The 27,999-nt window shown below is 33.7% G+C and overlaps 1 protein-coding gene and 1 long non-coding RNA gene across 3 annotated transcripts; both read right to left on the minus strand.

The window, feature by feature from the left end:
• Positions 1-28: 28 nt before the first annotated feature.
• Positions 29-27,996, minus strand: LOC102802572 (uncharacterized). 2 transcript variants are annotated; one of them, XM_085500193.1, is made up of 7 exons: positions 27,880-27,996; positions 26,338-26,540; positions 16,256-16,436; positions 15,385-15,594; positions 9,716-10,888; positions 5,320-5,551; positions 29-3,563 (listed from the first exon to the last, which is right to left on the minus strand). In XM_085500193.1, exons 1-7 carry the CDS (start codon positions 27,911-27,913, stop codon positions 3,239-3,241), a joined length of 2,358 nt encoding a protein of 785 aa, XP_085356319.1. In that variant the 5' UTR covers positions 27,914-27,996; the 3' UTR covers positions 29-3,238. The 2 variants fall into 2 exon arrangements, with proteins under 2 accessions (XP_085356319.1, XP_085356320.1); XM_085500194.1 differs by lacking the exon at positions 27,880-27,996 and adding an exon at positions 26,815-27,191.
• LOC146742159 (uncharacterized) lies at positions 18,342-19,254 on the minus strand. Its single transcript, XR_014929694.1, has 2 exons — positions 19,009-19,254; positions 18,342-18,515 (listed from the first exon to the last, which is right to left on the minus strand). It is a non-coding gene; the product is annotated as an uncharacterized LOC146742159 (long non-coding RNA).
• Positions 27,997-27,999: the final 3 nt, after the last annotated feature.

The following is a 27,999-nucleotide window of genomic DNA, read 5'->3' on the forward strand; positions in this document are numbered from 1 at the left end:
CTTCGAAGAATGACTATCAGACAACATATTTTAACAATGATTCAAGTTTTATTTGTAACACACTTGATCTCATTTTATTAGAACTCAAGATACATCTTTTTTATAAAAGTTATATCCACTGAAAATAGTTCTAAAAAAACCTGCTTCGATTTTGTCAGCCATAATATATTATGCTAATGAGTGACCTTTAACCCTGATGTTGACCTTTTATTCAAGCGTGAATAGGAGTTAAGTTTCATAAAATAAATCCAAACCATTCATTCAAATTTGAATCAGGTGCTAATTTGCATAAATAAAAATGGCTGACAAAACTTTTGACAGATAATACAAAAATTGAATTTCTTTCTGAAAGAAATTTGAATACTGCTTGAAATAATGGCAAGATATAAACTAATTCCCTTTCAAAATCCAAAAACAATAAAACTCCTAACAACATTTCTTCATCATAAAGCTCCTCTAACTGCTACGCAGGGAGAACAATTTTGGCACAAAAAAAAATTCTGTTTACATACTCCTGAAATATTGGCAGAAAACTGAAAGCGAGCAGAAATACTATATTAGCAGAATTAATAGAAACATGATCCTAATTCTTTTTTAATAAAGTCGCTTTTACCAATTTAATGAGGTCCATGCAAATTTGGATAAATTAAGGTGTCCATGCATTTATATTAAAGAAACCGGAAGTACTTACAATATTATTGTAATCAGACTGCCATTAAAAAATCAAGTTTCATGTAAATAATTAAAAAAATATATTTATATATATATATATAAATTTTCCCTAATTTAGTAAAGTACACTATTATACAATAATTTACAATTCTTCCGATTCAGAGTTTGTTTGTTTGTTAATGAAAGAAGAACTGAAGGTGATTAGAGTCAACAATATGTTGTTATTTTTTTTTTTTGCACAACATCCGACTAGTAGTCCAAACTATTCAAATTTCGATTCAGTTTCATCATTTTTTTTTTATATTTATGAAATGTTACATTCGGCATGAAACAGTATTCGTTAGTAAGAAAAGGCAAGACATATGATCTTTTTGATCATAACTTTTACAAAACTCAACAATAAAATTTAAAACAAAAAAAAGTTGAAATATTCAGTTTTTCATAAATTATACCTTATATAATCGAATGAAGACAATTTTTTTTTCATGACAATCAAACTGATTAAAAATAATAATGAAAAATATAAAAAGGTTGTTCTTGTATGTCAAGAAATATAATTTTTTTCATATTTTTTATCAAAATATCCTAATCAGCCTTTTCTCAACACGCGATGGAATACTGTAGAATACTTTATTTTAGCTGGAATAAATTTTCACTGAAAAAACATTTTGGGTGTTTTGTATAGAATTTATTTTCACTGATTTTTGAAAAGTTAAATGTAAAACATACGGAAAAAAGGTATATTCGCTGCATTTTATTTTCACTGAATCATTACTTCAGCGAAAATAGCGAAAATTAATTCCAAGCGAAAATAAAGTATTTTACAGTATTCCAAAACCAGGGTACACAGCACACAAAATTACTATGGTATAATACAAACAGGTATTTATAAGAAACTCATTAATAATTACAAGGCATTGGAAGAACAGAGTACGTGTACAATGTACAAAATTATTGCTTATCCTAAACTACATGTATAATTTTCAAGCGTTACTGAAAAAGTTTGAAAAAACATAATGCCCCACTGTTTAAGTTAAAAAATATGTCACTTGAAAATGATTCAATTATTGCGTCTGATTGTCATTGATATATCAGCTGTAACAAATTACATTCATGCAGCTTTAATCTGAGGAAGAATTGTCAACCAATTAGAGCGTACTTTACAAGAAAAAAGTCTGCAACAACGGTTCTGATAGGTTGACCTGAAAGCTACAATTCTGATAGCTGATTTGCATATAGAGCCTCTACTACCAAAGCTAAATACTGGCACCTAAATTGTAATACTGGCGGAATTATTTTTGATATCCTGCAACCTCTGTCATGACTATTGTATTCAGACTATAATGGACTGAAATAACGATTTAAAAAAATGTGACAAAAGATCACCCTGGGTGATGTTTTGAAGCCATCACTCACCCTCAAATATGACCCATAATGAATTCAAGCCATCTGGGACAGCTTAATTACTTTCTATTCTGAATACACTGGCATCTAAATGTATGGATATAACAAACATCAAAAGTAAATCTCTATAAAACTGGCCAAATTGCTATGTGTAAAGTGCATTAAAGGAAAGTGATATAAAACAAGCAGCCTGTCGGCTGAGATAGCTCCGCTGTTAGCAATGCACATTTCAATTAAATAACAGAAGCTATCATTAGAAAATAAACAATATGTATCAAAGTGATCAGACTTGCTGCTTCTAACAAGATGTCAAAAATATCATTTTTCACCAAAAAAGACAAAAATAATAATTAAATTAGAGAATTAAAGATATCATCACGAAATGAACAAATCTAAGAGAGGTGTACCTGAGGCACATATACACCAAGTATCAAAGCATTCAGGCTTGTAGTTTTCAAGAAAAAGTCAAAAAAGTAAAAAGTTGACACAGACAACGGATGATGACAACGGACAATCAATCATATGATAATCACTCATTTGCTCGACAAATTCGACAGCGGAGCTAAAAAAAAAATGGGAAAATTACATTCTTCTTGATTGTCTTGACTTATTTTTTAAAGAAGTTCAGATTTATTTTAGTTACTTTTGCTACCAATTATGTCGCTTGTTCATTGCGTCACAAGACTCCTCAATGGACAAAAATTGTTCACTATGCAAATGAAGTTTTGATACAATACAAAATAGCAATTAGTATTGTGAATTTAAAATTGGTAAAATCTGTGACATTTGTGAAAGTGTAACACAAAAAAAAGATAAGGTATTTATGAGATATTTGCACACAAAAAAACAAAGGAATATTCTAGCTAAATGATGAACGTTATAATAAGTAAAGAACATACAGCCCCATCGGTGCAAAGAATAGTAAATTTAAAGACATCTATCACTGAGATTGAACAAAGTTTATAAAAATCAAATACCGTATTGTGATATGTCATTGACTGTTCTTACAAAATATAGTCTCCGTTTGCGTGAAGGCTAGCATTTCATCCCTTGTTGCATGCTTGAAATTAAACTCAATTTAATTGTCATTTTTAAAATATTACTACGTCCTCGTGGATAAATATGTACTCCTTACTTAGATAATCCATTCTGATCCCCATATTTACCTTGTTGCTATGGAGATATACTCCTCCATTGCCTTCAGAGGTGTAACCAATACTGACACTAAATTATTTTTTAGCGGACACTTTGACGACCACTGTTGGCCAATTCCGAGATATATTTGAGGGGCTGGCGGGCATGGACCCAGTTTGCCCAAGCAGTCGGTGATTTCTGCTCGGAATTTGCGATAATCAAATATTTTTACTAATTCTCCACGCCTGCTCTTCTCGGGCTCTTGGTTTTCATTTTGTGACGTGTTCCAAAAGATCACTGTACGGCCATACCTGGTCAAGTACATGTTACCATCCTGGCAATGCAGCAATAATCTAAATAGGGGGGAAAAAAAACGCAGTTAATCAGAAGCACATCGGATTAAACAGGTTTTCTTTAAACCCTACATAAATTCTCCCAAAGCACTTAAATATTCAAATAAAAACCCGAAAGTTGTTGCACCGCCCATTTTTAATGTGAGTTCCCGGTGATATCTACAACATGTGGGAAATACATTAATTTTTCACATGTATCTTTAAACTTTGAACGAAGCTTTAAAGCAGGAGTGTCCTCACCTGCGCACGTGCAGGAATTGAGTCCCAAGCGACGATAACAACACACACTAAAAACGCAAAGGCTCATGGGTAGATGCTTGTTTGTGAACAATGACACACTTTGGCTAACTGACGCATGCGCAGGTGACGACTCCCCCGCTTTAAACTTTGCACAAATTTTTAAACTTTGCACAAATTTTTAAACTTTGAATGAAGCTTGAAACTTTGAATCTTATCTTTTTATTTTTAAATTTAATTTACTTTCAAGCAAGAAAATCTTTGTTATTTTGAGTTGCTAATAGTAATTATAAAAACAACGGTAATGATTAGCCTCTCCTCAGACCAACGGTGTGTCCCGTTAAATAGTTACACTTCATAAGATTTATGGCAGACATTGGCATGTATTCAAGTATTCTTCTGCATGTTAAAAAAAATGAATTGGTGAAACAATCAATTGAAACAAAGATCTGTCATGACAAAACTGCTGGCAGTAATGAAAAGAGGAAGTTGTTCTTTGAAAAACATTCAAAACATTTCATAACAAGCCACAGTGAATTCTGAGGTTTACTCAGAGTCATGAAAACATCTAAGTATGGCAGTATTTGAGGAGTGTCTCTCAAATGAATATTTCTTGTTATTTACTGGTATTTGCCAATAATTTATTTCAAATAAGAATTATTTATTTATCAGAAAAAATAGGTGTGTTTTTATGAATATTATTATAAATTTTGTAATGATAGCTATGACTCTATCAAAATCAAGTGAAACTGGTGAGCATAATGAAATTATGGAAGTCTTGCCACTGAGAAAAGTTAAAATTTAACAGGGAGTTATCAATAATATACTGTAAAATGACTAATTTTCTCTGGGTTTAAATTTCGCTGATTTACCATTTAAGGCATATTCAGTGGGTTTTAAATTCATGGTTTTATTATTTAGATAATGTGTTCTATGCTAAATTTTACATATTCACTGGGTTTTAATTTAGCGCATTTTCCAGTCAGCGAAATAAGCAAAATTAAAACCCAGTGAATAATTAATCCTTTTACAGTAGCCCCCCCTAGTTAGTCAAATATGAACAAAAAATGATGTAGGATCATGATTAAATATTGGGAGAGTACCGGGGGTATTCAGAATATTAAAAATATGGTGTTTCTTCAAATGGCACTTTATCCAGGTTTTGTAAGCCAAAGTGAAACCTTTTAGGGATAAGATCACATTCCTTTTCACTTACTCATCTGGAAGCCTCCTCTTATTCTTACCAGGGGCCCAATGAGACAGAAGAGCCAGTCAAATCCACTGACAAATATATATAGGTTAATTTGCAACAATTTATTCAATTTTATTTTTATTTTCAGCTGACAAAGCCATGTTCTAACTAACTTCTCTCAATTTATACAGAGAATATAAATCATGAATCCGGCGATCTGATTGGTGGAGGGCGCATATCCATGTTAGAAATAGGATCTTTAATGTGCGAAGAGAACTACAACTCCGGATTCCCAAAACTAAATATGCATTTCATCGTGCCACCTACCCCTTTTCCATGTGCCGCAACAATGTCATGGTAAGATCCGTCTGTTTCTCTGACATGCAGAACTCATTGAAGTCTGGGAATGGGATTTGATCAGCACTCATCGGACCAAAGGCTCCATCGTTCTCATCTTCAACAACATTCTGATAATAAAGATGGCATCCTTGTCTGTTGGTCACCTGATGTTTCAAGGCCTTAGCAGACTTGTAGTGGATTTCTATTAAAAACTCTTCTCCTATGTATTTAAAAGAAATAAATAAAACATTATTAATCTTTTTTTTCCAATCAAATTGTCATCAAAAAGTTAAATCCAACCCTCATCGTTGAAAGTAATCTGACATTCAAGAGAAGATACAGTGATTGATTTTAATGGCCAGAAAACCTTGAAGTAAAAAACAATGTCATGTTTACGATACAATTGGGCTTATTAGGCCTATTGTTTCAGTACTTGGTATCATTTTTCTTTTAAATAATTTTTTTTAATAAACGTTCTCTAAAATAAACTCAATTACAAGATTACATGTCTTCAATATGGTCTTATAGGTATGGCTTTCAGATTAGTTGTTTATTTAACTTTAGGTAGGGGGAAGATTCCATTGAAGTGTATGCAATATAGTAAAATGATAAAAGTAGAAAAAATAACCTTGAAATAAAAGTATTTTTAAGTTGTTGAGAAATGAAAGTCATTGGAGTAATGAGGTAGCAGACAAATAGATTCTTTTAAAATCCTGCAGATATGTGCTTGTTACTTCCATAATCTTAAGGGGTAGATCATTATACACTGGGGGGGGGTATAGCAATATCATCATGAATACATAGCGACATTGAACAAACAATATTGTTCAAAAACTATGTTAAAAAAAATAATTTGCGCATTATAATTCTAACCCCCCTTCTAGCGGTAACGACCAGTCCCTTATATGCACAGGTCAAATATGTCAGTAGTGCTCATGGCCAAATAATTCAATATCCCTCTAAAGTACAACATCAAAGAGAAAAGAAACCATCTGCTGAGAATCAAACACATAAATTATTTGATAAATACGAGTATCAAGTAACAGACAAGATGACTTTACAGGAATGTAACACTACTGTAGTCCTTGGTGTCAAGAACTAAAACAAACGACAATGGAATTTCAACAGAACGAGACTACCATATGTATGGACGGGAAATCCCAGTTGTGAGCTGTTTTATACACCAAGCTTTGTCCCTGGCTTTTACAAATGTAATTAAACAGGATTAAACAAATCCTTGATATTTGTTATTAATCAGGCCACCTATTTTTTTTTGTATCAGATTAGATATTTCAGCTGACCACTATGCAAAAATCTCACAAATATTATTATTTCAGGGATGGGGGGGGTGATAGGGAGGGAGGGTAGCTAGACTTGTCTTAGTTTATAATTCTCAATAACAATCATTATTTATTAATCAACTTAATCGTACAGAAAACGAATATTCAGTTCACTGGCTGGATTACACTCCACCACGACTGATGATGATGATGAATTTATGAAATAGTCCAGACTGCTGGCACCTACTTTGAATTACTTTGTCTCTAAAGCTGACCTAATTTCAGCCTGACCCAAATACTATTGTCTGAGCTTACTGTCAATACTTATGCTTTTAATACTCTAAATAACCATGTGTATGTGTGTGTGGGGGGTGTAACTATTTGTCCAACTCTTATACATGGGGTATAAACATGTCTTCAATGACCTTGTACTTGTTGTAAATAAATGATTTCAAGGAGGAATTTCAAGATAAATCAACTGCAGTACTGAGCGATATTTGACCTCATCAGGGAATCTGTTGTAAACTTTGTTATTAAAAATACTTGGGAGTCATTCATGAAGGATTTATAAAACTAATAAATATTAAAAAATATTCATTAAAATAAGTTTGCAAACTATAATAAAATTCCACTTGATTTATATTTTAAAATAGTATAGTATCAAAACAATCAGCTTGTAGTTTTCAAGAAGAAGTCAAAAAATAAAAAGTTGATGCAAATGACGAACAACGAACACAACAGACAATCACTCATATGATAAGCTCTGCTTGACAAAGTCGACAGTGGAGCAAAAAATAAGAACATATTACCATATTTGATCAAAATTAGTATGATTTTTGGGTTTTTATGTTTTTCTATAGAAGATGAGCTTTCAATAGAGTAAATACGTTGGCGGTATGCTGTATCAAACCCTAGCACTGGAAACAATGTTATTTTATTTTTAAACGGTTCTATTCACTCTAATTTTTGACAAAATACACATGTATATTCTTTCATGCTGATAAGGCATTTTAAATAAATAAATAATAGAATATTATGTCAATTGGGACCCAAATTGACAAAAGAATTAAAAAAAAAAACATTAAAATGCTAGGACCATAAGTTGCTATGTTTACTAAGCATGCTATTAAGTGGCTTTTAGACTGAAGCTACATTTCTGTTTTTATAAACTTTTGAGTATCGGGATATTGCACTGAATGACTAAACTTTCAATAATTTTTCATTTTTTGTTGTACAGATTAGAATAAAATAAAAATGCATTTTACGTTGTTTATTTCTACTTTATAACGGTCACAAGTTGAGTTTCTATGATAAACAAAAATAAAACTTGAACATCCAGCCCATGAAAAAAGTAACTTTTTTTTTTCAGTCTATTAGTACCGGGTACCAGTAAGATAGGAAACCGTTTTTATAGTGATTGGGCAACAAAATAGGACTTTATACAAGGCACATTTAGGTATACAATCATAAATATACGTCATGAACTTTGTCAGTACATGACGACCTTGTCTCAAAACTAGTTCTAACTAGAACCATTCTGTAGCTGCTGAATAGAGACAAAATGACGCAAATGTAGAAAGTTTTTTTTCACTCAATAAAGTTATTTCTACAAAACTAAGGTGACATTTGTATGAGGTATTTTTTAAACTTTATTGCGTCATTCAATTGTTTCCTCATTGAGCCAATTTCAACTAAAGTTTGCCAGGTAATTTATGACTTAAGCTAGGTGGAATAAATAGATCGTTACTTTGTGAGAATCTACAACGCAGCCTGGCAACTCAATCCTTATCTTAATGCCTAATTTATAATCATTTACGAATACATGGTGAAAGAATTTGATACAAAGCATGTTATTCACTGACGTTGAAAACATCTTTATTGCCATCGTACCACATATTTGAAGTTTTGATGAAGCACAAGAAAGCACTAAATTTTGAAAACATAAAAAGTAACTGACACTAACGATACAGAAAAAATTAAAAAAAACAAGACACTCCAATTTCTAGATATTGAATTTTCTTGTATATTAAAACAGAGATTTGTGTCGCCACACCATTTATAATGTTTTCAATCGTTATTGTTTAAAATATTAATTAATAACTGTTCATTGTTTAGTTTTCATGAATAATGTGTTTTCTGAACAAATTTCTCTTTCTTTAGTGTATAATTGACAATTTCAATTTCGTTAATTTCCCAAACTAAACATTTTTTCTTATCTGAGATTGGTACACTATTGTACCTACCAAATCTGTAAGTGATGGGCACTTAGCCTCAGTTTGGTCATTGCAATGTGATATAGCAGTTTTTTTTTATTATTTGCAAGTACTTCACTAGTGAAAAATTTTGTTTTTAATTTTCTGTTCGTTCTCAGTTTATTTTTATGGTTTACGACTTTGTCGTCAGTGTGCATCAATTCTGTACATCTTTTCTGGCATAGTTTTTCCAGATATTGAGTTTTAATTCATCTAGTATTTGGATCACACTAGATAACCCACTTTGTATACCTACTGTTATGTAGTTATGCATTTTCAAACCAAGCTTATATGCTTCGCTTATTAGTGTATTTCCTGGCATATCCCCTTATCCCCATCCAATGTTTTATCATTTGCCTCGTGCTTTCTATGGCAAGAGGATATCTCCCTAGCTCAAGTAACCAAGCTAGATTGGGAGCCCTGCTTTTTACTTTCAGCAAAATCTAGCAAAATTTGCTGCAAAGTTACACAAATCCTTTGTGTGTTTAACTATGTGACTTGATCAAATTTCTGCACAGTACAGAAGGACTGGTTTAAATACTGCATCTTTAGATGAATTCGCAATGGGATACTTAATTCCAAAAAGAGTGTTTGCTTCATTTTGAAGCAGACTTTTAAAGCCTTGTTTTTCAGGTCTAGTTGTGTTCTATAAAGTTTTACCAAAATAGACATAATTGAGAAACGGTTGATGGCATCAATTTGATGATTTTGAGTTTTTTATATGACCGCCACTTGGTTAAACTGCCTAGACTATAACCCCCAAAACATTGATCTGCAGAAACAAACCATTACATTTAGACTTTGTAGAAAATTTAAAATATTAAAGTTAATGCTTAAAGTTAATATACTGACCGTTAGGTATTCTTGATTCATAGCAATCTTCGATATGTAATGTAGGTTCCGATTTCACAACATAATTCAAGGGGATTGGTTGAGGATTACTGAGCGAGTTGTTTCTATTATCAGAAAGAGACATCTTCTTATTATCTTCAAACATTTTAGCTGCTATCATACCTAAGCTGACGACTGATTCAATTTTTGGGAGACTGTTTGGCGATAATTCTTCCTCGAGCTTTTCCTCCTCCTGCTCCTCCTCCTTTTTTGGCCATTTCGGGAGAGACTCATTACAGATGGATGTTGGCAGTAAACTCATTGGCATCCCTGTTGGAATATTGACGCCAGGGATCATGGGAGTCACGTGACCATTGCTGACAAATGCGGGGACAAAATGATGCATTGAGTTCGCAGGTAACAGTCCAGTAGGATACGCGATGAAAAGTCCATTTGATGATGCGCTGGGAAATGCAAATGGCGGACTACAAGCAGAGGTGGTATCAGCATCAGATTGAGAGAGAGCACCATTGGAAGTGACATGAGTCCATGTTGGTGAGTTTCCTGGCTCTTGTTTACAGTCCAAGTTCGGAGACAACATTGGCATACTCAAAGGGCTATGTCCATTACACCGCGACGTGCTAATTTGTGAGTTGTTTGTAATCGAACCACCAAACACCTGCCTATGTCTTCTAGCATTAGAAACTGAATTTCTTGTCCGTCTCGGTGGTTGACTACGTACATCTGTAGAGGGGCTAAGGTCCAGTATTCTCCCATTTGGTATTTTACTAGTAGTCCACACTGGTTGTGGCTTGCTCGTCAGGGTCAAATCCTGACTCACAAAACTACTAGATGATGTTGCCGTGTGTATTGATGGCACAACTGTCATGGCAACTGGAATACCATTTGATGCAATTTTCGCAGACACCAAAAAATCATCTTTACTATCTTTAACCGGCAGTGTATCTGGGAAAAATTTACTGCGAGGTGATTTATTATCATGTCCATTCATTTCACTAGGGGTGGTTCTCGGAGTAGTTTTCTTCTTCGTGTCTTCTTTGTCATGATTGCCATTTGTTAGGCCATTGACAGGTTTCTCAATTTTGATGTGTTTGCTGAAGGGATTGCCATTTGTGAGAGTTTCATTTTCTCCAGCACGATCAAAACCATTCATTTTTGCCACTTTATCATCATCTACAAATCAGAAAATAAAAGCATTTTAGAATTCAACTAGAAGTTGTTGAGAAGATATAGGTAACTACTGGTCTAGATGAAATAGTCCAATGTGGATCACTACTGATCCAGATGAAATAGTCCAATGTGGATCACTACTGATCCAGATGAAATAGTCCAATGTGGATCACTACTGATCCAGATGAAATAGTCCAATGTGGATCACTACTGATCCAGATGAAATAGTCCAATGTGGATCAGTAGTGGTCCAGATAAACAAGGACAATATGGATCAGTACTGGTCCAAATAAACAAGTACAATATGGATAAGTACTGGTCCAGATAAACAAGTACAATATAGATCACTACTGGTCCAGATAAACAAGTACAATATGGATCACTACTGGTCCAGATAAACAAGTACAATATGGATCAGTACTGGTCCAGATAAACAAGTACAATATGGATCAGTACTGGTCCAGATAAACAAGTACAATATAGATCACTACTGGTCCAGATAAACAAGTACAATATAGATCAGTAATGGCCCAGATAAACAAGTACAATATGGACCAGTACTGGTCCAGATAAACAAGTACAATATGGACCAGTACTGGTCCAGATAAACAAGTACAATATGGACCAGTACTGGTCCAGATAAACAAATACAACAGGGATCAGTAATGGCCCAGATAAACAAGTACAATATGGACCAGTACTGGTCCAGATAAACAAGTACAATATGGATCAGTACTGGTCCAGATAAACAAGCACAATATGGATCAGTACTGGTCCAGATAAACAAGTACAATATGGATCAGTACTGGTCCAGATAAACAAGTACAATATGGATCAGTACTGGTCCAGATAAACAAGTACAATATGGATCAGTACTGGTCCAGATAAACAAGTACAATATGGATCAGTACTGGTCCAGATAAACAAGTACAATATGGATCAGTACTGGTCCAGATAAACAAGTACAATATGGATCAGTACTGGTCCAGATAAACAAGTTCAACATGGATCAGTACTGGTCCAGATAAACAAGTACAATATGGACCAGTACTGGTCCAGATAAACAAGTACAACATGAAACAGTAATGGTCCAGATAAACAAGTACAATATGGATCAGTACTTTTCCAGATAAACAAGTACAATATAGATCACTACTGGTCCAGATAAACAGGTACAATATGGATCAGTACTGGTCCAGATAAACAAGTACAATATGGATCAGTACTTTTCCAGATAAACAAGTACAATATAGATCACTACTGGTCCAGATAAACAAGTACAATATGGATCAGTACTGGTCCAGATAAACAAGTACAATATGGATCAGTACTGGTCCAGATAAACAAGTACAATATGGATCAGTACTTTTCCAGATAAACAAGTACAATATAGATCACTACTGGTCCAGATAAACAAGTACAATATGGATCAGTACTGGTCCAGATAAACAAGAACAATATGGATCAGTACTGGTCCAGATAAACAAGTACAATATGGATCAGTACTGGTCCAGATAAACAAGTACAATATGGATCAGTACTGGTCCAGATAAACAAGTACAATATGGACCAGTACTGGTCCAGATAAACAAGTACAATATGGATCAGTACTGGTCCAGATAAACAAGTACAATATGGATCAGTACTTGTCCAGATAAACAAGTACAATATGGATCAGTACTGGTCCAAATAAACAAGTACAATATGGATCAGTACTTGTCCAGATAAACAAGTACAATATAGATCAGTACTGGTCCAGATAAACAAGTACAATATGGATCAGTAATGGCCCAGATAAACAAGTACAATATGGATCAGTACTTGTCCAGATAAACAAGTACAATATGGATCAGTACTGGTTCAGATAAACAAGTACAATATGGATCAGTACTTGTCCAGATAAACAAGTACAATATGGATCAGTACTTGTCCAGATAAACAAGTACAATATAGATCAGTAATGGCCCAGATAAACAAGTACAATATGGATCAGTACTTGTCCAGATAAACAAGTACAATATGGATCAGTACTGGTCCAGATAAACAAGTACAATATGGATCAGTACTTGTCCAGATAAACAAGTACAATGTGGATCAGTAATGGCCCAGATAAACAAGTACAATATGGATCAGTACTTGTCCAGATAAACAAGTACAATATGGATCAGTACTGGTCCAGATAAACAAGTACAACATGGATCAGTACTGGTCCAGATAAACAAGTACAATATGGATCAGTACTTGTCCAGATAAACAAGTACAATATGGATCAGTACTGGTCCAGATAAACAAGTACAATATGGATCAGTACTGGTCCAGATAAACAAGTACAATATGGATCAGTACTGGTCCAGATAAACAAGTACAATATGGATCAGTACTGGTCCAGATAAACAAGTACAATATGGATCAGTACTGGTCCAGATAAACAAGTACAATATAGATCAGTACTGGTCCAGATAAACAAGTACAATATGGATCAGTACTGGTCCAGATAAACAAGTACAATATGGATCAGTACTGGTCCAGATAAACAAGTACAATATGGATCAGTACTGGTCCAGATAAACAAGTACAATATGGATCAGTACTGGTCCAGATAAACAAGTACAATATGGATCAGTACTGTCCAGATAAACAAGTACAATATGGATCAGTACTGGTCCAGATAAACAAGTACAATATAGATCAGTAATGGCCCAGATAAACAAGTACAATATGGATCAGTACTGGTCCAGATAAACAAGTACAATATGGATCAGTACTGGTCCAGATAAACAAGCAGCCTGTCGGCTGAGATAGCTCCGCTGTTAGCAATGCACATGGCAATTAAAGAACAGAAGATATCATTAGAAAATGAACAAATCTGAGAGAGGTCCACATGTAGTACCTATATGTATAATATATCAAAGCAATTGGACTTGCGGTTTTCAACAAGAAGTCGAAAATATCACTTTTTACCAAAAATTACAAAAATATTCATCAAAATTAGAGAATTAAAGATATCATTATGAAATGAACAAATCTGAGAGAGGTCCACATGTAGTACCTATATATGTAATATCAAAGCAATTGGACTTGCGGTTTTCAACAAGAAGTCGAAAATATCACTTTTTACCAAAAATTACAAAAATATTCACCGAAATTAGAGAATTAAAGATATCATTACAAAATGAACAAATCTGAGAGAGGTCCACATGTAGTACCTATATATGTAATATCAAAGCAATTGGACTTGCGGTTTTCAACAAAAAGTCGAAAATATCACTTTTTACCAAAAATTACAAAAATATTCACCAAAATTAGAGAATTAAAGATATCATTACAAAATGAACAAATCTGAGAGAGGTCCACATGTAGTACCTATATATGTAATATCAAAGCAATTGCACTTGCGGTTTTCAACAAGAAGTCGAAAATATCACTTTTTACTAAAAATGACAAAAATATTCACCAAAATTAGAGAATTGAAGATATCATCATGAAATGAACAAATCTGAGAGAGGTCTACCCAAGGTACATATACACCAAGTATCAAAGCATTCAGGCTTGTAGTTTTCAAGAAGAAGTCAAAAAAGTAAAACATTGACACGGACGACGGACGACGACGACGGACAATCACTCATATGATAAGCTCCGCTCGACAAAGTCGACAGCGGAGCTAACAAGTACAATATGGATCATTACTGGTCCAGATAAACAAGTACAACATGAAACAGTAATGGCCCAGATAAACAAGTACAATATGGATCAGTACTGGTCCAGATGAACAAGTACAATATAGATCAGTAATGGCCCAGATAAACAAGTACAATATGGATCAGTACTTGTCCAGATAAACAAGTACAATATGGATCAGTACTGGTCCAGATAAACAAGTACAACATGGATCAGTACTGGTCCAGATAAACAAGTACAATATGGATCAGTACTGGTCCAGATAAACAAGTACAATATGGATCAGTACTGGTCCAGATAAACAAGTACAATATGGATCATTACTGGTCCAGATAAACAAGTACAACATGAAACAGTAATGGCCCAGATAAACAAGTACAATATGGATCAGTACTGGTCCAGATGAACAAGTACAATATAGATCAATAATGGCCCAGATAAACAAGTACAATATGGATCAGTACTTGTCCAGATAAACAAGTACAATATGGATCAGTACTGGTCCAGATAAACAAGTACAACATGGATCAGTACTGGTCCAGATAAACAAGTACAATATGGATCAGTACTGGTCCAGATAAACAAGTACAATATGGATCAGTACTGGTCCAGATAAACAAGTACAATATGGATCAGTACTGGTCCAGATAAACAAGTACAATATGGATCATTACTGGTCCAGATAAACAAGTACAACATGAAACAGTAATGGCCCAGATAAACAAGTACAATATGGATCAGTACTGGTCCAGATGAACATGTCTAATAATGCTCAATCATAAATATAACTTGTCAGCTTCATCACAAGTCAAGCTAATTACCAAATGTGAAGATGTCAGACGTTTCCTTTCTGATTCTCTTAATATTGATGCTCAAACCATTTGTCTTTTTCTTAGCAGGCTCGGTACAGATAAATGAATCCTCACTGCTTGTGGCATATGAAGATTTACGTCTTCGTTTCCGTTTTAGTGTACCAGACGATTTTTTCCTCTCCGGCGAATCTTCCTCATCTCGTCGACTCCAAGGATGGCCTGAAATGCAAAAAACAAAACAATTTTTGTATTTACATTTGCATAAATTCCCTGGACGATGCATAACATTTTGAACAAACAGAGAAACACAGAATAGAAAAATAGATCTGGGATTCCCAAGATAAGAACACTATACTGCACCATTTTAATACATTAATGCGCTTGATTCTACTGGTCATCAGCCATTTTGAATTATACAAAAACTATTTCAAGGTATAGTATTCAGAAATTTGAGAAAAATAAAATTATTTATTGCATCTGTCTGTAAGAAAATTCAAGTTGCATTGAAATAAGAAAAAAATGGATATGTCCAACCCGGAAACTGTTTTCAATATATTTCAGTATACTGCTAATACATTAACTAAAAGTCTGGTGAATAAGGTTTCTATTTCAGTGAGCTTCTGCGTCTACAATCAACGGCAATGAAGCCTATTGTTATAGAGTTGATACTTGTACAGCTACTTTAATATGCTGATTTTAAATTTCCATATAATAGCATTACAACAGTTTATGGGTCAATACACGATTGTTTTTCCTATGCACGCTTCACCGGAGATGATTGTATTGTCATTTCAATACTGACATTGTTATGTGCCCTTTACCTACTATAACCCTTAATCGTTCCACTTTTTAAATAGTTAGGTTTACCCAAAAAGCTTACTTTTGGTGGGAAGAAGTTTGTAGACCCGGAACGGGATGCCATCAGCTCCTCGTACTTTTCTCTCTGGCAGTTCTGCAACGTCTGGCAGTTTATTAAGAGCGGTTCTGAGACGAGTTTTCCATACAGCGGGCTCAGGCTTGTCTCTTTCAACTTTGTATTTCCCTGTATGTAATGACCAAGCCTGTTGGGAAAATGAAAACATAATTTTATGAGTAAAATAATCTCACTTTACAGCTAAAAATATATATATAGACTACAAGAGAAAAATTATTAAATGTGTATGAATGTGACCCACTTTCAGAAATTACTACAGATATCCTAATTTATATTTGTCTTGAATTGTGCATACCACTGTATTAACCGTGAAATTTCGATCCACATAGCTACTATCTTCACCTATAATAATCCTCAATCCCCACCCCCTCTCATTTTTCCATTCTCATAGAAGAATGATTAACATATTTTTATTTAAAAAATAATAAATAAAAAAATAATTCTGAATTTTTTTTATCAATACCTTAGCCAGTTAATTTAATTTGTTTTATGCATTTAATTAATAATAAGTAATGATTGAAAATTGTTTGTTTTTTTCAAGTTATTCAAACTGAATGCATAATTTGAGACTACCGGTATACAGTTTACTGCACCATGAGTAAGATGTGTACTTATTAATAATCATATAAAGTACCTTCCACCCTACATGTACATGTACAGTATATTCCAGCCTGCACAGTAACATCAGTGTACTTTCATAAACAAAACAAAAACAAAAAATCCCTAGTTAACAAATGTTTGCATTATATCACTTTTACGAGGCAGGATTTTTTTTAAAGCGAAACTCAACATCTTCAAAAGATTTAGGTGGCATTGTCACATATATCACTCGGACCCTGGATGTAATGATAACCTAAAAAACTTACAGAGCAGTTTTTTTTTTTTTGCACAAACAACATAATTAATTGATAACTTGAATGCACTGTTATCATTGCTTTTTATATTTTTTACAGCATATTCTGTAGATATGAGAGGATTGTTCAAACATTAACCACTTGGGGGGTGGGGGGTACCAGTAGGATGGCAAAGACTACTTATAAATGCTTCAGTAAAGTAGGCTGTTGGTAGTTATATCGTAAATATAAAATACTTGGAAAATTATTTTCAACAGTTTGATGTAATAAATTGAAAGAAAATAGATCTAAAATATTTGAAATAACACGTTATTTATGCATAAGGTGTTAGTTGATTACTGTACTGTCTAACAGCCGCTGTTGATTTTGTATACTATCTGTGTACTGTTTAGAGGTCACCGTCCTTGACCCCTGGTGACTTGAGTTTATGTGTACTGCCAATCTTTAAAGCTTGTTTACAGCAAGCGACCTGAATTTACTGTTTTATCACTTTTTTTTTTTACCACAGTGCTGTCTGGAAGCAAAACCCTAAAAAAAAATTCAATGGGGAGTGAAACAAGATTTGGATCTTTTTAAATTGCTGAAGATTTAAGGTTCTGTCTGTTCTTTATAAAAACCTGATACGTTCCTATGTAGCTGGGAGATGTGAGGATTTCAAAAATAACATACAGAAATGTTTAATGAAAAATATGAAAAAAAAAATCAGACTCTTCATCCTAGAATGAATAAAATTCATGAACCTGATGTTGATCAATCCAATTATTAGATACACATTAATATTACGATTGCTCCTACCAGTAGTAGATTTCTCAGAATCTTCCCCCCTCTTCCAGTAATACAGCACTAAATGATGCAATACACCCAATCTGATTAAAATCTGATGTAGTGTACGGGCTGTAATTATTTTGGCTATAAACTTGTTTTAATTTTATTTTGTATTACTTTTGTTATTAACGCCCTTTTATTTTATTATTTTACTTTGATTTTGATTTTTTTTAATTCCGCCCTACCTACATCTGATCCGACGCCTATGTAAGTCCCGTTCAAATCTCGCGTAAGTAACAGCCAATCACAGTCCCCCTTTTATACAGGCTGTCGGTTGCTTACTTTTCAGTGTATACGGGCAATCTTTCTGTACATTTATATTTTGCCCACTTGAATAAACCATTAATAGAAAATTGCTAGTACATTTTTATTTGCAAAAAAAATTCCACAGCATTTTACAATTTTTGTCATTTCATTGAATATTTTTTTCACTTCCAACAAATGTGTACACTTCCAGATACATCTTCGCCAGCCAAGGTTCGTTCATTCAGTCATCGCTTCAATTTTACATCACTGAACATAATTATCTAGAATGGAAGCAAAAAAGAGTAAACCGTAATGATTAGAACACTGTAAACAGCTATAGTAAACAATGCAAACTGATTTTAAATTGTATAGCGGTCACCGGCCCACGGCATCGACGCAGAAAATTGGAGCAAAAAAATATTTCCTGATCAATTGCGATGTGTTCCAAATAAAAAATATTTTATTCCAGTCCAAATCAGCTCATTTACTTTAATAAAGTGTTATTGTATAATGTACAAAATGTTGATACAATTTGATGAATATTTACAGCTACGGCTTCAATATCGTAGAAGATTTTGGCCCGATCGTCAACAAAACATCACCCGTCTCCAGGGCAGGCGACTGGAAAAAGACACTGGTGTTCGGTCGAACCGGTAGAAACAAAATCGTCACTCCCAGAATAACTATGCAAAATAACGATCTAAAGTCGAACCATTCGAGCCACAATATTAACATAAAAATGACTTTCGTTGCATTTGACAATGATAAACTTACCGAAAAGCCGTGTTTTTCTCGGTCGGTATAATCCGCCATTTTATTTGAGTGTGTTTGCCATCAGACTCTGCCCGGTGACGCCATCATGTGCGCTATAGAAGGAGATCTGTGATTCGTTGACTAAAATCGTCGATAGTGGGTCTCGTTGAAATCTCGTTACATAGGCATCGGTTCAGATGTAGGTAGGGCGGAATTTAAAAAAATCACAAAATCAAAGTAAAATAATAAAATAAAAGGGCATTAATAACAAAAGTAATAAAAAATAAAATTAAAATAAGTTTATAGCCAAAATAATTACAGCCCGTACACTACATCAGATTTTAATCAGATTGCAATACACCTAAACGACCCATTCATAAATTACAACCTATCTAGACTGGCTACCTGGAGATTGGGATATCCCTGACTGGTTCCTAGAAAATACCCATAATTCTGTGTATTTCTTCTAATAGGCATACAGTTTTACAACATTTCAGCGAACGCTATCAGCATTCCAGGTATTTCTATTATTGATGAAGGAACACATGAACTAGAAGGGTTATTCTCCTGGTGGCCAGTCACCGCTATCTGTTGAAGGACATTTTGATTTTTTTTCTCATTAGGAAATTACTTCAAGATCAAACATGGAAATGAACATCTCTCCTTTTTCCCAAATTATCAAGCTTTTGTTTAAAATGATACACTATAAGAAATGCTAAAAATTGTTATAAATTTAAGTCTTAAATAACTAAATGAAAGTATGAGAGTACAATTGTTTCATTATTGCCAATGTGTCTGTTAACTTCAATCGAGGAGTGTGGGGGGTATTTAAATATTTTGGTCAAAGGAACTACGAGACAAACGTGCAATGATTCGTAAACAAAATAGTTGGCAATAATCCATATATTGAGGTTGAAATGTTGACAGCATGTTGGCTATATTATTAATATGTCTCAAAGAAACCTAGATAGATTAGATTATAGCAGACCCCAAAGGATTATAAGTCTGCATTTCAATATGCAAATTTACACTAGGACTTAAAAAGACAATAAGTCTTTATTGCAAATGAAATATACTTTATGTATATGGCTTCTGTGACCTCATCGTTGCTAAGGGTATGTTTGCTAAACAATCAAAGACAGAGGAAAAGATGTGTCAAGTCCATGATAAAAACAATTACCAATATCAGTTGCGATAATGCCTGGTTGTGACAATGTGTCTAGCTGGAACCAGACAAAGAGTTTGTGATGTAAACCATATAAAATACTTTCATATAGTTGGGAACACAGGTGTGATATGGAATATCATTTTATGACTCAAGCATTAAATTTCACAATGATTCTCTAATTGGCTGACAAATCTGGTTATTTAAAATATCATGAACGAGATATTATATAGTGTTTGTTCTCTGTCAGAAAATTAAAAAAAATAGAATTAAAAAAATAAAATTTAAAGAAATATGACCAAGATAAAAAAGAATTGAAACAATGAAAAAAAAATAAAGTAAGAAAAACCCAAAAAGATTTGATTTTACAGTAGTCATAATATAAACACTATCACAAAACCACTGTAGCAAACTCAAAAAAAAAAAAAAAATTCAGACATCTCCAAAAATGCGTTCATAATAATAAATTATGATTTAAAACAAAATCATTTTTCATTGCCAAGGGTAAACATGTAGATGATGTTTTTTTTTTAAAATACTAAACATAGTTCCAATTCCAAATTATGTGGGAGGGGGGTGTGTGCAAAATATGGAAATGCATATGTTGTATATACCGGTATATGTTGTGTCTTGGATTAGTAGCATATGGACAGGCAATAAACAGTCACAGCATTGTCACTCAGTTCACTCGATCAACACAACGTTATACATAGGGATACTCACTTAGCAACAAGTTATTCAACACAACAGATTAACCAGCTAAAGAGAAAGACTGTTTATAGGATAGGGTGATAAAAAGCAAATCCAGTTAGAGAGATTTTAGTTCTGGGTAGCACTCAGTGACTCAGCCTTCCAAGGCCAACACATTGAACAATTTGACCTATAAAATACCTAATATATAACTATTATCACGCCAAATATAGAGTTAAATCTGTCAAATATGGATCTGAACTTTACAATTTAATATTGTAACATTGACAACCTCAATTCTTTGTAGAATGTAAAATATTTTTTACGAAAACAGTACGACAAATGAAATAACATGAAGCAAATTTGTTTTTTGTTTTTGTTTTTAAATTGACCTCAAAGCTAGTGACACTTGAGTGTATACAACAGTTTCTTTGGAGGAGCATGTAGCCATAAACATAAAGTATATCCATATGGGACGACAAATACGGCTTCACATCTAAACATAGATAGACCCTGGAAACAAAAAAACAATAGCTGCACGGCCAATCCTTGCTGTTTAACACGTTTTAGCGACACCAATGATGTGACTGAATGTTTCATGTAATCAGATTGCTCCGAGTAGATTTCTCAGAAACTTCCCCCCTCTTCCAGTAATACAGCACTGAATGATGGGATACCCCTTGATGATCCATTCATAAACCAAGTTAGGCTGACTCATTAAAGGAGACATTGGAGACCGGGACATCCCTGACTGGTTCTTAGAAAAGAAACATAATTCCAATAAGCACTGCTAATAGCCAAACAGCAGTTCGGCGAAGACTGCCAGTATTCCAGGTATTTTTTATTATTGACGGGGAAACTCCCTTCATTCAATAAACTGAAGATTTGATAGGTCACTATCCTGGCCATTCACCAGAAAATAAATGAAAACTTGAGAACAAATTTCTATCTCTATCAATAACAATTTATAAAAAGTGTTTCTGTTCTGCTCGTGTATATCAGGTGCTATGGTTTGTATAAATATTATATTATAAATATAATAATTTAGGCGTTAAATTGAGTATTATTTTTTTAAAAACTCAACTTCAATCAGATAAAACTGCAATACTGATTAAAATTGCCCAAGGAGCAAGTCAGCTGAGTTATGTAGCAAAACAACAGTGTTATTAATAGAATCTTGCGATTTGAAGCTCTGTAAGTTTTGAGCAATTATCTGGGTGATTCCATTTCAAACCATTTCCTGGTGAATTGTGAGGCAACAACAAGCGTATCTACTTTCATAATGTTTCCCTACCAATGCATATCATATTTCTTTTGTGTTCATTTCAAATTCTGAAAAATTGTATGCCTTGAAGAAAGTATTGAACAGGAATCAAAAAAAAGAAAATCTCAACAGACCCAGTTCTTACAAAACTTGTGCCAAATTTAATCTCTATTTTTTTCTAGATTTTTTCCAAAATTTTGACCAAGACATGTCAATCAATAGTAAATGATGTCCATTTGGTTCAAGATTTAAAAAAAACACATATTTTCCCAATCACGCGAATACAATATTCATCCTAATTTGGTCAAAAAGCTTTCAACAATTGTAGCCAAAGGCGACGGCCTGACATTTTGCATAAGGGGGCGAGATCTGAAACACTCCGGAACGCTATTTCCTGTATTTTGAGGGGTAAATTTTGCTGACATCACCTTGATTTGGAGGTGTCGCTTTCAAAACCTCATGTTTTAAAGACTATCGTACTGTAGATTGCTTTATTTTCGCTGCTGGAAATGTCCATGATTTGTTACTTTTATGACATTGATGATGACAAAATTTTACGATCTCACTGACGATCTGTGCCATAAGACCTCAGAAATATTTTTACTGGCGCATAATTTACGAACATTTGTCATAAAATAAACAAGCAGCCTATCGGCTGAGATAGCTCCGCTGTTAGCAATGCACATTTCAATTAAAGAACTGAAGACATCATTAGAAAATGAACAATATGTATAGTATCAAAGCAATCGGACTTGCTGTTTTTAACAAGAAGTCGAAAATATCACTTTCTACCAAAAATGACCAAAATATTCACCAAAATTAGAGAATTGAAGATATCATCACGAAATGAACAAATCTAAGAAAGGTCTACATGTAGTATCTATATAGTAATATCAAAGCAATTGAACTTTTGGTTTTTAACAAGTCGAAAATATCACTTTTTACCAAAAATTACAAAAATATTCACCAAAATTAGAGAATTGAAGATACCATCACAAAATGAACAAATCTGAGAGAGGTCCACATGTAGTATCTAAATATGTAATATCAAAGCAATTGAACTATTGGTTTTTAACAAGAAGTCGAAAATATCACTTTTTACCAAAAATTACAAAAATATTCACCAAAATTAGAGAATTGAAGACATCATCACAAAATGAACAAATCTGAGAGAGGTCCACATGTAGTACCTATATATGTAATATCAAAGCAATCGGACTTGTGGTTTTTAACAAAAAATCGAAAATATCACTTTTTACCAAAAATTACAAAAATATTCACCAAAATTAGAGAATTGAAGATATCATCACGAAATGAACAAATCTGAGAGAGGTTCACATGTAGTACCTATATATGTAGTATCAAAGCAATTGGACTTGCGGTTTTTAACAAGAAGTCGAAAATATCACTTTTTACCAAAAATGATAAAAATATTCACCAAAATTAGAGAATTAAAGATATCATTACAAAATGAACAAATCTGAGAGAGGTCCACATGTAGTACCTATATATGTAATATCAAAGCAATTGCACTTGCGGTTTTTAACAAGAAGTCAAAAATATCACTTTTTACCAAAAATGACAAAAATATTCACCAAAATTAGAGAATTGAAGATATCAACATGAAATGAACAAATCTAAGAGAGGTCTACCCAAGGTACATATACACCAAGTATCAAAGCATTCAGGCTTGTAGTTTTCAAGAAGAAGTCGAAAAAGTAAAACATTGACACGGACGACGGACGACGGACGACGACGACGGACAATCACTCATATGATAAGCTCCGCTCGACAAAGTCGACAGTGAAGCTAAAAATGGCTTACAATATAAACACACTATTTAATACGTGTTTTTACCTACTGATAATGTTTTTAGCAGATAAGAAGTTGAAACTTTACTTTGTTTTTCAAATACACATGTAGAATTATACAGATTGTACAAGTTAAGTTAATTTCCATTAATAGCGAACAATTCAGGGTTACGCCCACTGACTTGTTTTGATGAAATGCTGGCTGCAATTTTCAACAATAGGACCCCTGTTCCTTTACCGTTCATACGTATAAACGAGGATCTCAAATTAATAATTAACATGCTCTATATTTTTATTAATTGCTTGATATAAAAAAAATCATGACTGTTTATTAACAAAAATAATTGATCTTTACCAGGGTAAGTTTTATGGCTGGTTTATTTCATGTAATTTTTAGATTTAAATGATATGCCATACGAACCTGATTGGTATGTTACTTTTTTTCGGTTTATACAAAAATTAATACAAATTTATGCCTTTTTTTTTTCATATTCTTCATATTTTGTATATTGTTATTAGTCCTTTTTTTTTCAGTGTACTTTCTAATTTTATAAAATTAAATTTGTAAATAATGCGAACATTTGTAAAAGACTGACCCTGGTTTATTGGATTACATTCTGTACATAAACGCACTTTGCAACAAAATATTTTAAAATGAACTGAAAAGTTGAAGCTTTACAGATACATGTAAATCTACTGTTACTGAAAATGACCGGCACTCACTGGTGAATTTTCAAATGCTATAATAATATGAATTTACAATTTCTTAGGCAATCAGTTAGGTGGCTCAGTCTTGTTTAGAAAACTTTTTAATGTACTTTACAGAAATTAAATGAGACTAAGAAACGTCAGAATTAATGAGACACAAAAACTGCAAACAATTTTTAAATTACTGTAAAATGACTAATTTTCACTGGGTTTAAATTTCACTGATTTACCATTTCTGGCATATTCAGTGGGTTTTAAATTCACGGTTTCGTCATTTAAATAATGTGTTCTATGCTATTTTTACATATTCATTGTGTTTTAATTTAGCGCATTTTTCCAGTCAGCAAAATAAGCTAAATTAAAACCCAGTGAATAATTACCCCTTTTACAGTATTAAGAAAAAACACAGTGATATTTAGGAGTGTCCCATGGTATTGACATCTCATGATTCCACTTTCTCATCGATGTGATATTCAAAGAAAACTATTTGAGAATTCCCAGAATACAAGAAAAGGAAAGTCACTGGGAAGAAGAAAAGAAAACTCTTTATACATTTATAAGATTTTCATTTAAGTCAATAAGTCAAAAGGGAAAGCCCCTAGAAATACCATATACACTAAAAGTCATACACAACCTTGAAAGAACATAGCGTAACTATTACAACCTTGTCCATTGAGAATCTAAATCACACTGGTCAAATCTGAGGCAGATACCTAAATGTAAAATATCAAAGCAATTAGACTTGCGATTTTCTTGAAGAAGTCAAAAATATCACTTTTTTACCAAACATATACATCTAAATTAGAGAATTGAAGATATCATCACGAAATGAACAAATCTGAGAGAGGTTCACCTGAGGTACATATACACCAAGTATCAAAGCAATCAGACTTGTAGTTTTCAAACAGAAGTCAACAAAGTAAAAAGTTGATGTGAACACTGACGGATGAGCTTCGCTTGACAAAGTCAGGACCAGAGATAAAAACAAATGGATGGGTAGATACAAACTAACGATGCACAATCTTTTGTCAGCATGGAAAAAATGAGAGTTACTGTTTCTGAAATAATGAAATAATATATCCTAAAAATTTAAGTGTGAACAATTCTGACAACAAATGGGCAAGAACACCAATTAAAGTCATCATGAGTACATTTATTAATTATTAATATTCATGTTCCTTAAATAATATTACATGTACTGTATTAATCTCATTGTCCCTAATAGAATATAACGTGAGTTTTAAAACAAATAATAGTATGGCATAATATCTAAGCAAAATTTGGCAAGAAAAATACTAGCCAATGTGTTCCTCAATTAATATTACATGCACTGTATTAATCTCAATGTCCCTTAAAAACACTAAACACGAATTGTATAAAAGTTCCTAATTAAGAGTGCAGTGCTGTGTGCCCTACTCTTATATCACGTACAATAAAAAAATCAATTGGTTTATATGTTCATGTGACCAACGTCCAATAGAATGGTTTCGCTGAAACCCGAACATCCATGATCGTTCCCACGAACTCATGTGTGATCATGTTAGAACACACTGTATTTGACATCAGTTAAATTTAATGATTTGATAGGGTCCACCAAGCTGGGTCTATCCTGTAATAACAACTTGTACCAATTTCGAATTTTAAACAGTTAAGAATCACCATAAATATTCACTGATAGTAGATGAAAAGGACCCGCCTGAAATTGGACCTACTTTAAATATTTTGGAGTCTTCCTCTTGATCGTAATCATTTTTTGCAGCATGTTTCCATGGAATTTTAAATTCAGTCTTCTGATCATTAGTCCATTCCAATCCTTTATATTTTCCGCTATGAATCTGTTCTACAATCCATGGTCGCAGTCGTTGGCGGTGATGTGTTGACTGAACACTGTCCACGTCTTCCGTAGTCATTGTGCCTGAATAGTCAAATAGATCATCAACGTGAATTTCTAGATTTTCGATGGATTCAGTTTAATAACAAGAAGAGTTTATTTTTAGAAAACAGGAATCATCTCTGCCCCTCAAAAAATATTGTTAGACCTAGGAACTCAAAAGTGTAATGAAGAAAAATCAGGACTCCGGTTGCTAGAGAAGAGGTAAACTAATGGGAGTCTGTTCTAGAATGTTCCAGTCTATGATTACAACACGAACTAATATTATGTACCTTACAGATGGCAAATTGATACCAACCTTAGATATGGTGACCTGTCCAAATTTATCTACGGTAACTTGTCAACTAAGCATTGGTAGGCTAGCAACCGTAAAAAAAAAATCACTAAAAACAAACGCAAAAGGGTCGGGCATTGACATAATATGGATATCTGTCAAAAGGTAATATTGCATCAGAGAACCCGTCAAGGGAACGCACGACGATTGACAGTCCACGTCAGTAGAGATCTTTCCAAATAGATAAGCTGCATACGGTACTAGTACTCGAAGTATGAGTAGCGGCTAACGCGACAAGATTGTGTGCGTGAATAAAATTTAACATTGGAAAATAAAAAAAAAGGGAAGAAGTTTCGGAAATATTTTGTTTCCTGAACAGCGCTCGCTTCCGCAAAAACAAAAAAGTTAGCTTACTTATTTCCGCATGGAAGAGATTATGCACAATAAAGGCGGGTGACGCACTTATGTTTTGGTATCGTTTACTTTACAAACTCAAACCTGTCACACACAGTCAATTGAACTTTACTCACCAAAAATCACCCGATCCGACACGAGGCGGTTATAAAAGTTGGGTACAAAAGAATAGATCCGCAAATGGGGGTAGCAAAAGTTAGAACATGGCCTAGATACAGCGCTATCACGAGGTACAAACAGGATGTTTTCAAGGCGAGAGACTGAAACTTGAAAGCGATAGCCTTGACTTGCTCTCAGTACTCCCGGTTTCGAAACGTTTCAGACGACAAACTAATTTGCGCGTAGCACAGCGATACATTCGGACCCTTCGAAATCGCGCGTATCAGGCAACAACTGTCACAAGTTCAAGACGTTTACTATAGCGAAAATGAAATCGAAACTACGAGTGTATCGCGAGTGAAAGGCATTATGAATGAGACTGCCCACACATACAGAATGTGTGTTTTTTAAAAGTGTCGACGGATCACACACGCACACACCGATTCCGACTGGCAAGCGCATTGCACCTCCACATGCCTCTGAAATTACATATTGCCATGTCAGTCGCTAACATTCAACGGCGACCAGAGTGTGTAAGAGTTGCCAGGTGTTTTCATTTGAAATGAAATCACTCACCTTTCCGATACATTCCTTGGACGATGTCTAGCATGTCTAGTATAGTGGTAAGATGATTAAGTCGTCCTCGGGTGACCCCCAGTCAGCGACGTAAGCCTGCAGGCTCTCAATAAACAAGTC

Source organism: Saccoglossus kowalevskii, chromosome 6 (genome assembly GCF_978046115.1).
Source record: "Saccoglossus kowalevskii chromosome 6, keSacKowa6.1, whole genome shotgun sequence".
Lineage (NCBI taxonomy): Eukaryota > Metazoa > Hemichordata > Enteropneusta > Harrimaniidae > Saccoglossus > Saccoglossus kowalevskii.